Here is a 10,960-nt window from a genome sequence, read left to right on the forward strand (position 1 = left end):
AATGATGTGAATAGTGTTTTTTGACAGCAATGTGTTATTTTTATTTTTTTAAAGCTAAACACCAACAAATATGGATCGAAACAGAATATATATATAAAAAATGCAGAAATTCCGATGGTGTGGTAAGACGTCGCAATATATATATTACTAGTAGTAAGATGTGTTATTGAGGTATATATATATATATATATATATATATATATATATATATATATATATATATATGCCAACATTACCAGTAGTAAGATGTGTTGTTGAGGTTATTGAGGAGTCATTTCTGTATGTGTGAGGACTTGAGAGCAACTATTGCTTCATAGACACAGGTCACTGGTTACCATGGTGATTGGGCAGACGAGCTCTTAAGACTGGGAGTGTCTACAAAACATCTCAAACCCGGCCTCCGAGTAAAAACATGGTCAAACCACCAAAATAGTACAATCAACAGGAAAGAAGCAGCCGGACACGCTGATGTGCTTGTTCTGTTTGTGGACACACACACACACACACACACACACACACACACACACACACACACACACACACACACACACACACACACACACACACACACACACACAGACCGTAATTCACACACAGTCAGCCATTTTGTCCCGTCTAAACAAAGCTAGCATAAAGCTAGCAACAATGTGCTCTCGTTGTCATGGTGATCGAGGACTGGGCGAGAGCCAGCAGACTGGACTGCAGGTTTAAGGAAATAAACTCAAACTACTGAATTTGATAGAAGCTCTATGACTCATGAGAGAGATAAGACTTTGTGAACGTTTAGGCGTCCTTAAATGTTTAAATGCATTTCACAAGGAAGACGAAACGTTTCTCAGTTTGAAAACCAAGACTTTATTCATCAAATAGATCCACACATTGTTGAAGGAGAAGAAAAAAAAAATAAAAAAAAATGAATAATTGATGATCAATGCATCAGAAACTGTTGCTATGACGATTACAGAGTTCTGTTTTCTGAGAGCAAGTCGTCTAGAAACAGACCGAACAGACGAGTGAACACCAGTTATTGTAACTTAATGACATCAGGGCTGCAGTTGAATAGTCATTCTTCATTTAAATGTTGCCGCCGCAAGGAATTGTGGGTCTGGATTATCTCCTTTCCTTTCGTAAAGGAAGGTCCAGTGTTTCCTTTGCTAAAGGAGCTAAGTTAGCAAGGTCCAGTGTTTCCTATGCTAAAGAAGCTAAGTTAGCAAGGTCCAGTGATTCCTATGCTAAAGGAGCTAAGTTAGGAAGGTCCAGTGATTCCTATGCTAAAGAAGCTAAGTTAGCAAGGTCCAGTGTTTCCTATGCTAAAGGAGCTAAGTTAGGAAGGTCCAGTGATTCCTATGCTAAAGAAGCTAAGTTAGCAAGGTCCAGTGTTTCCTATGCTAAAGGAGCTAAGTTAGGAAGGTCCAGTGTTTCCTATGCTAAAGGAGCTAAGTTAGGAAGCATTGAAGCTCCTTTCCTTTGCATTTAGAGAATTCGCCCGGCTCTTATCATGGCGGACACTGAGGAACTTCAGGTCATTTCACTCAGTCAGAACCTTCCTCGCCAGAAAGGACTATTGCACTGCAGCCCAGACTTCACCAGCCAGAGGTCAGAGGGGTCAAACCTTCCTGTGGAAGAGCAACGATCACATCCAACAAACATGAAAGAAAACACAACGCTACAAATTAAAAGTCAAGTAAAACTCCATCTTTAAAATAAAATAATAAAGTGAGGTTTTAAAAGAACTGACACCAGAAGTCTTCCTGCCTCGTGTGACGACGCCGTCACCACTTTATTCACCTTCACACCAAACATGCACAGACTCCTTTTTCAAGTCTTTACACGATATTAAAAAGGACATTTATGCATTATTTGAATTTCAGCTTCACATGTTCCGTCCCGCCGAAGAAAAGTAAGTAAATGTACCGGCAGACTTTATATTAAATCTGCATTCATTCCCAACATGAACTTCTTCTTGCTCTCAGATTCACCAAAATAAAAGTCATCACTTAAAAAACATCAACAGTTACGTCGAGCCGACACACTGGTTTTAAAGTGTTTTAAAAGAATATTAAACCTTTTAAACACGCCCCACCTGACCAACACAGTTCAGGATTATTAAAGATTTCTTTCCACATTTTAAGAACCCAAAGCGGTGACGTCATCACCCTGGAGAAAAAACTAAAATCTCAAATTTGAAGAAAGTGATTAATTGGATTTAACGTTAAAACAGATTATTTAGACCTTTTTTCCAGAATATTTACCGACCAACAAAAGAAAAATGTACGTGATGAAAGCAAGAAAAACTGTTTTATTAGCTCGTCCTCTGAGATCTCATTATTTCCCCGTTCTCCTACGAGAGCAACTGATCTCCAGAGGGTCACTTCTTCCTGCCGGCGGCCATCTTTTCCTGCAGCGCACTCTTCTCCCTCCTGACCGCTGACGCACTCGCCGCCGCCGGAGCTTTCGCCTGCGAGGCGCTGGGCTTCCTCTCCGGGAGCTCTCGTTTCTTCACCTCGACCTTCGCCAGGCGCTCGGCCGCCATCTTGTCCGCCATCTTGTCCCGGGCGGCTTTCTCTCTGGCGAGCCGCTGCCTCTCCATCCTCTCCCTCTCCATCCTCTCCTGTTCCACCCTTTCCTTCTCCCTCCTCACCTGTTCCACCCTCTCCTTCTCCCTCCTCACCTGTTCCACCCTTTCCTTCTCCCTCCTCACCTGTTCCACCCTTTCCTTCTCCATCCTCTCCCTCTCCATCCTCACCTGTTCCACCCTCTCCTTCTCCATCCTCACCTTCTCCATCCTCACCTTCTCCATCCTCTCCTTCTCCCTCCTCACCTGTTCCACCCTTTCCTTCTCCATCCTCTCCTTCTCCTGAGCAATTCTTGCCCTTTCCCTAGCGTTGCGTTCCCTCTCCATCCTTTCTTTTTCGGCTCTTTCCTTGGCCATTCGTTCTTTCTCTTGCCTCTCCTTTTCAGCCCTCTCTCGCTCCACCCTAACCTTCTCCCTTGCAATTCTCTCTCTTTCTTTAGCGATGCGTTCCCTCTCTATTCTTTCTTTTTCAGCTCTTTCTTTAGCGATGCGTTCCCTCTCTATTCTTTCTTTTTCAGCCCTTTCTTTGACGATCCTGTCTTTCTCAAGTCTCTCCCTTTCCAACTGTTCCTTCTCTCTCTCCATCCTCTCCTTTTCATCTCTTTCTTTGGCCAATCTCTCTTTCTCCGCTTCCTTTTCCATCCTTTCCTTCTCCACCTTGTCCTTCGCTTCCTTTTCCATCCTCTCTTTCTCAGCCTTCTCCTTCTCTACCTTTTCAGCCTTCTCCTTCGCTTCCTTCTCCATCCTTTCCTTCTCCGCTTTCGCTTGCTTTTCCATCCTTTCCTTCTCCACCTTGTCCTTCGCTTCCTTTTCCATCCTCTCTTTCTCCGCCTTCTCCTTCTCTACCTTTTCAGCTTTCTCCATATTTTCCTTCTCAGCCTTCTCCTTCGCTTCCTTTTCCATCCTTTCCTTCTCAGCCTTCGCTTCCTTTTCCATCCTTTCCTTCTCAGCCTTCGCTTCCTTTTCCATCCTTTCCTTCTCAGCCTTCGCTTCCTTTTCCATCCTTTCCTTCTCAGCCTTCTCCTTCGCTTCCTTTTCCATCCTTTCCTTCTCCATTCTCTCCTTCTCCTCCTCCTCCCTCCTCCTCCTCCTCTCCTCCCTCAGCTGCTCCTGCGCAGCCTCCAGCGTCTTCATCTTCGTCGCCCAGGCCTTCTCCTTCTCCTCCTCTTCTTCGGCGAGGAAGGCCCTGATCTCGGCCAGGGCGATGCGGGCGATCCTCTTGGCCTCCATCTTGTGGTGGATCGTCCTCAGCTCCTCCATGAGGGCGGAGCGGAGCCGGGCTCCTCTGACGGGCCGGTCCGAGGTTCGGGTTGGAGGCGGAGCTTAAACCCGCGGAGCGAACGAAGGAAAGGTTCACGACCCGTTGACGAGATCACACAAAACCACTCAGGCGGTTAGAAAGGGATGCGACAGAAACGTCCTGGAACTGTGTGAAGACTAATGACGTGTAATGCAAGGTTTACTTTTGCTTTTTAATTAAATAAATGTATTGTTTAATATTAAGGATTAGAGATGTTTTCACATTGATTATTTTCTTTGACCACTTAACATATATTAAAAAAAAGATATAAAACAAAGCTCTAAATTGCCAACATCATTCATTTTTAAATCATCAGTCGTCATCCATAACTTTTTCTGTTAACTTCCAGAACAGTTATCGATGTGTTCATAATTTATGATTAGTTTTATTAATCAACAAACTAATCGTTTCCTCCTCCGGCGTTAAAGTGATGAAAACCATGAAACAGAATATATTTCATCATCACACGTCCACTCATAACTTCATAGCGTTTAATGTGTTATTTGCGTCTGCAAGGCCACAACAAAAGGATTTCATCCAATAAGAGTTAAACGTTAATACTTATAGCTGTTAAACCAAACTACACAATAAAAGCCTCCGTGCAGACGTCTCGTACCTCTGGCTGAGTTTTCTGGAGCAGAAGCTTCGTCGGCTTCAGCTACGAGTCAAACGTACGATTATTCATTCACACGTGAACTCAGGGCCACGAATAAATAATAAATGATTAATAAATAAGTGGATATGACTTGTGATTAATATCACAAACACAGCTACCTTCTGGGAGTTTACTCTTTCCATCAGAGTCTTCTAGCGTCTCGTCTTCTGGGACGAAACAGAAAACTGTTTTATACTGAAGTCACATCATCATCATCATCATCATCATCATCACACAGAGAAGCTGCCACAACTGAGGGAGGAGAGATTCTGGGAATATTCAAGCAGATTAACCAGGATTTATGGGAATAAAAAGGAAATATTTGTTATTTTGCTGCATCATAAGCAGAAATAATTGTAAATCTTTCTCATAGAAATTAAAAAATCTAATTAAATGAGTTGACTTTAACTTTCATGTTAAAGAAATGTCAACAACAAAAACGTATTTCTTATGACCACCCCTTCAAAATAAAATAAAAACTTCCCTCCAAAATGTTGTTCCTCTCAGATTTGTTGTATTTCTTCCCCAAATCAATTCACCTTAAAAAATAAAAGGTTTCCAAAATTGCAGAGCTTAACTTTCGTTGAAAAATTCCTAAAAATCAACCAAACCGAAGAATATTTTTGAGCAAAACCATAAGAAAAAAAAAAGAAGTTTCCTATCTAAAGACGTATAATTTTTATATTGAGTGAATTTACTTTTCTCCAAATTTCCCCAAAATCCCTTGGCGAATTTCCAGAATAATTTATCAAGCTTGCAACCGTCATCACACACACACACACACAATTAAATATTTAGTGTTAAACAGGTTTTCTAGGGTACGTTTAGGGGCGGGGCTACCTTGTGATTGACAGGTCTCTACGTCACTCCTCCTCAGTCCTAATATGGTCACTTCCGGTTCATTTGGTTGCAAAAAATTAAAAAAATAGACGGCCGTAAACCAAGATGGCGACGGACAAATCAGCGAACTCAAGGCTTCAAAAGATCCAACGGGTATGGGTATGTGTGTATATATATATATATATATATATATATATATATATATATATATATATATATATATATAAACATAAAACTGAGATATTGCTACATTTGGGCTTTTCTTGCGTTCCTAAATCCACATACTATGCCGTTTGGGACTCACTCAACAATACGTTGTACTTTAGGATGCCAGTTGGCGAATTTGACGCAAAAATACTGTAAAGACTATGTTGCCGTGACGCTGCAGCGCTGGCGGCCATGACAACCAGAGATATTAAAAAGGATGAATGCGTCGCTGCAGACATGAAACTGACCTTTACTCCACTTCCTCCACATCAAACCCAGCAGAGGAAGTCATTCAGCCAAAGAGGAACTCTGGGACGCGTTAGCAGGCTGCTGCCTTTTCACACGATGTGCTCAAAGACCGTCGGAGTGATGAGCATCTGACTATAATTACGTTTTTTACAGCTTCTCCCTGTGGTAAACGGTGCAGCTTTGGGCTTCAGAGGGTTAAACAATGTCGCTGAACAACAACAACAACACAAGTTCAGACAAAAGGAGTGGAACAACAAGCAGCTCGTGTTGTTGTGGGTTCACATGGACTAGAATTTAGAATCAGTTACTCAGAAGAAGCCGTGTCAGCGCCTTCACTTTGACCTTTACTTGTCCTCTACAAGGTTGTCAGCTGTTAGCGCAGGAAACACACACACACACACACACACACACACACACACACACACACACACACACACACACACACACACACACACACACACACACACACACACACACTACCTTTTCTCAGCCTCTCTCTCTTGAGAGCTTTTGACTTCTTCTCATCTGAGCAGAACAGAAGAGGAAGCTCAACACGAGGAATGATAAGAATGTTGCTTTTATGCCCCTCAAACCTTTTAGAACAGTTATTATTAATTATTTAATTATTCATGTGAAGCACAGAAACACCGACACGATCAATAAATCACATTCTAAAGACCTACAAACAGAAAGCAGAGGATCGTCTATCGAGGATGAGTAGTGGTTTACAGGCAGGAACGTGTTGATGTAAAGTGATGCGCGAAGCCCCGCCCCCTTCCAGTGGGCCGCCATCTTGTTTTTACTTGATCCTGTTTGAGCTGATAAATTAAATGTTCGTCAATTTAATAAATCATTTTGCAAGTCAAGAAACTCTGTTAGCTTAGCTTGATAGCTAGCTAACGGAGTTTCATGAATTGCTTGTTAGGTAGCTAAGCTAGCTAGCTAGCTACCCAACTTAGCTACGTCCCAAATGTAACGTTATCTCACCCGATGCGTTTTATTTATTTACTATTTTTAATCCATCCTGATACTGAACACATCGGAGAGAAAGACGACACTTTGACACTTTTGGGTGTTTCTTCGTTCTATTTTTTAAGTCTAATACGTCAACATGTCGACGACTAAATGAAACGTTATTGACGTACAAACGTTATCTTTTAAATGTGCAAACATCGGATGTGTAAATTAACGGGATCAAAAAGTAATTTGGTGTTATTTTTTCCAAAATAAGGTCCCGTGATTCCGCCAGAAAGGGGCGGGGCTTAGCGTCTCTAGAGGGAGGGGAGTTTAAGTGAAGGTGATGATGAAGGTGACAGAAATATTAATAATTCATACATGAAGAGGTGACTAGTAGATTCGTACAGAAATAACTAATGAATCGCCTCATTCCTAAATCTTGGGTCCTAAAAGAGATGTTCCAGTGCTTAACTTTAATTAACTAAGTTCTTAATTGTCTTAATCTTGGGCAACATAAACACAAATAACACAATATGTCATCAGCTGATATTAAGTGCTTTATATCAAATAAACTAATAAATTAACGCCGTTCTTGACTCAAAACTACCGTTTCCAGGTCGTTTTGTCCTGTCGAGGTTTAACTTCCATTTAGAAGCGGACCAGTCGGCCCAGTTCAGGCCGTCCTCCGTCCTGCAGCTGGACTGGTCAGCTCCCAGTCCGGTCCTCAGAGGTCGCAGTCGGACCAGGGAGCCGCGCCCCCGGCTCTGCTTCCTGTCCTACTGGTTCTGGAGGTCCAGCGGGACCCCTTTGACCTCCTCCTGCTCCTGCATGCCAGCTGACGCCTCCTTGCCCTCCTCTTCCTCCTTGCCCTCCTCTTCCTCCTTCCCTTCCTCCTTCCCCTCCTCCCCCTCGCCCCCCTCGGGCGAGGACACTACGTCATAAAGGAAGGTGAAGAAGCCATAGATCCAATCAGAGCCCTCCTCTGCTAAAATATTAAGAACCTCCTCAAGCGACTCGGCGTTCGCACTACTGCCGCCATCTTTGGTCAAGCCTGACGAGAGAGAGAGAGGGGAGAGAAAGGGAGGAGGGAGGGAGGAGGAGGAGGGAGGGAACGCAGACCGGATGGGAGCAAAGGTGGAGATGGAAAAGGGGGAGAAGAATCAAGGGTGAGGCACAAAGAGGGGGAGGCCGTGAGGAGGTATGTCAAAAGAAGAAGGAGAAGGAAGGAGGGAGAAGTGTGGGAGAGAAGGAAGGAAGGAGACGTGTGGGAGAGAAGGAAGGAGGGAGAAGTGTGGGAGAGAAGGAAGGAGGGAGAAGTGTAAAAGAGAAGGAAGGAGAGTTTGAGATAAGGAGAGAAGGAAGGAGGGAGGAGAGTTTGAGAAAGAGAAGGAAGGAGAGTTTTAGAGAGAAGGAAGGAGGGAGGAGAGTTTTAGAGAGAAGGAAGGAGGAGAGAGAGAGAAGGAAGAAGGGAAGAGAGCTTCTGATAAGGAGAGAAGGAAGGAAGGGGAGAGTGTGAGAGAGGGAAGGAAGGAGGGAAGGAAGGAGGGAAGGAAGGAGGTGGAACAAAGGAATGGAGAGCGACCAGAGAAAACAAAATAAAGGATGGCGAAGCGGGAGAGAGAAAGAAAGCGAGTTAAAGAAGAACCACATAAAGACAACAACAACTTCCTGTCTCGGTCTCGTCAGGCTTCCTGTCGGCTTTGAACTACAGAGGCGGCCATCTTGGTTCCAGTTCTTCTTCCCCGTCTTTAACTTTAAGAAACTACAACTCCCTCCTCCTGATTGCTTCATCGGATTTTAATTGATTGACAGGTATTGTTAAGCTCTTCACTTGATACAGATTTAAATGAACTCCTAGTTTATTATTAGTAATATTGACCTTTATTTGTATTTAATAAGTCAACTGAGACACGTCGGCTGGTTTGTTTCAGCTGTACGAACTAAATAAACGGATTCTGCTGCGATTTAATGGCAATAAACGTAAAAAGATGCAGAAACAACAACATCATAAAATGTCTGAATTCATGTTTTGTTAGTTTTCTCCTCAAGTCGACGAGTAAATCACTTTTAAAAAGCTTGTTTTCTGAATGGAGTCTGGCTCGGTCGCTGCTAGGCTACGCTATCGTCGTAGCCAACGTTGTAGCTAACGTCGTAGCTGCTCCGTCAACACCTTTAATAACTACATGTGGACGTAAATACGGCAGCGTGGTTATCGCTTAAACACAGACATTTATACACAGTCCTCTGGTCTCTACTAATATAACAATAATAACATTCTAATATGAAATTAAACACGTGACGTTCGTCATTTTAAGAAATAATTTTGCAAGTCAAGAAACTATGTTAGCTTAGCTTGCTAACTAGCTAGCGAACTAAGTTTCTTGACTTGCAAAATGATGTCTTGTGAGGTAGCTAGCTACCTAGCTTAGCTACCTAACAGGATTCTTTTTTTTGGACCGCCATCTTGTTTTTATTTGATCCCGTTTGAACTGAGCTATAAATTAAACACGTGACGTTCGACAATTTAAGAAATAATTTAGCAAGTCAAGAAACTCTGTTAGCTTAGCTTGCTAGCTAACAAAGTTTCTTGACTTGCAGGTAGCTAAGCTAGGTCGCTAGCTAGCGAGCACATTTCTTTCCTCAATTTCTGTCACAAACAATTTGCGATTTTCGTGAAGAAGACGTCTCTTCAAATGTTCCTCTTTCAGGCAACAGAAACCCTCACATCACACCACAGAAGAAGAAGAAGACTTCCTGTTAAAAATCAAAACACAGAAGAGAAATAAAAAGCGGACTTGCCGAGCAGAACTTTAGCGTCTTCCACGTCAAAGTCTCCGTCTCCGTCGGTGTCGTAGGCCGTCAGTTTCCCTGAGGGAGGAAGAGGAGGAAGAGGAGGATGAGGAGGAAGGCTGAGTGACACACAAGCTCATGAAAGTATATTCAAAATAAAACACGTTTAATTCCTAATTTACCTCATGACACTGTGGCTTTCTTTTGATGCAATGGTTTCCTCCAAGAAGTTGCAACTTCTTTTATTTTAACTTAAGCTTAACCATCAATAACATAAAGCACAAGTATTTATTTTATTATTTTATTGCTTCATCATATCAATTTAATGTGTTTTCTTTTTTACTTTTATAATAATTCTTTGGGCACATTTTCCTGCATTTCTAGGAATAAAAAACAAAATATTCCCGAATAAAAAGGCAATAAAATACGGTGTTATGATCACGACCTGATTCACAGCATATATACTTTAAATAAATAATAATAAGTGATCTCGGGGCTGAAAGGAGCTAAAATCAACCTGTGGACTTGTGTTTTTTACTTTATTTCACAATACGAAGCTATTCATAAGAACGAGAACGCAGCGTATTAAAGTGTCACAGACAGGAAGGAGGAAGAGGAAGGATGTGGCGGAGGAGGAAGATGTCTGCAACGGTCACCACATACTGGTTATTATAAAAGTCTTTTAATGGCCTCAAATGAACCCTTCACTTTAAAGTAAAGCAGGTGTAGTCTGAAGGCTTTTCTTAAAGGGCCAGTCCCTTATTTTGTGTGTTTTAAATAATTCTTAAGTATTCAAATCCCAACAGCTTTTAATGTCAAAATAAGTGATAGATGATAAATTAAATAATACATTTACAGGATTACAGCAGCAAACAAGAGACGTAGTAAAATGGACTTCCTGCTGCATCACATCCTGGAGTCAATCAGCCTTCAGATCAATAAGTAGGAGTCGAGTGGCTCAAAGTGCCAAGTTTCTATATTTAGAACATTCTCACCTCTTTACCTTTCTGACAGGAAACTGAAGCCGTTATCTGGGATCTCTTCAAAGACGCCAGACTCCATTGACAAAAGCGTTTAACGATTTAACCTCTGAGCTGCTGCTCTGCTGCGGCCTCCCTCTGTGGGTGTGTCTGTGTTGTCGTGAGACTTTGTTAGTTCAGACTGACCAAAGTCACACAACAACACTAACAACCAGCTGAAGGAGGCAGCAGCAGAGCAGCAGCTCTGTTTTTGTCAATGGAGTCTTGTGGGAGATAACAGCTTTTTAACAACTTTTCCATACGTTTTGTTCATGTTTTCATACGAGTGCTTTCTGCTAATGGAAAGAAACGGCTGCAGAGGCAGTTTATTTCTTCTTCTTCATCGCTTATTTTAGCTTCAGTAAGAA

General features: G+C 42.3%; 2 protein-coding genes across 2 annotated transcripts in view; both read right to left on the bottom strand.

The window, feature by feature from the left end:
- Positions 1-10,960, bottom strand: part of LOC306750686 (aspartyl/asparaginyl beta-hydroxylase-like) — a gene marked incomplete at its 5' end in the record, with an annotated part of 31,640 nt that overhangs the window by 15,360 nt on the left and 5,320 nt on the right. Inside the window, one exon of the mRNA XM_079234153.1 lies at positions 9,583-9,651. Coding sequence (XP_079090279.1) covers positions 9,583-9,651 — 69 coding nt within the window. The remainder of the gene's footprint in view (positions 1-9,582; positions 9,652-10,960) is intronic.
- On the bottom strand, positions 2,369-4,757 carry LOC306751116 (uncharacterized protein; the record flags this gene model as incomplete). Its single annotated transcript, XM_079234651.1, has 4 exons — positions 4,650-4,757; positions 4,492-4,533; positions 2,792-3,897; positions 2,369-2,545 (listed from the first exon to the last, which is right to left on the bottom strand). Exons 3-4 carry the CDS (start codon positions 3,833-3,835, stop codon positions 2,369-2,371), a joined length of 1,221 nt encoding a protein of 406 aa, XP_079090777.1. The 5' UTR covers positions 3,836-3,897; positions 4,492-4,533; positions 4,650-4,757.

Source organism: Taurulus bubalis (genome assembly GCF_910589615.1).
Source record: "Taurulus bubalis genome assembly, chromosome: 18".
NCBI lineage: Eukaryota > Metazoa > Chordata > Actinopteri > Perciformes > Cottidae > Taurulus > Taurulus bubalis.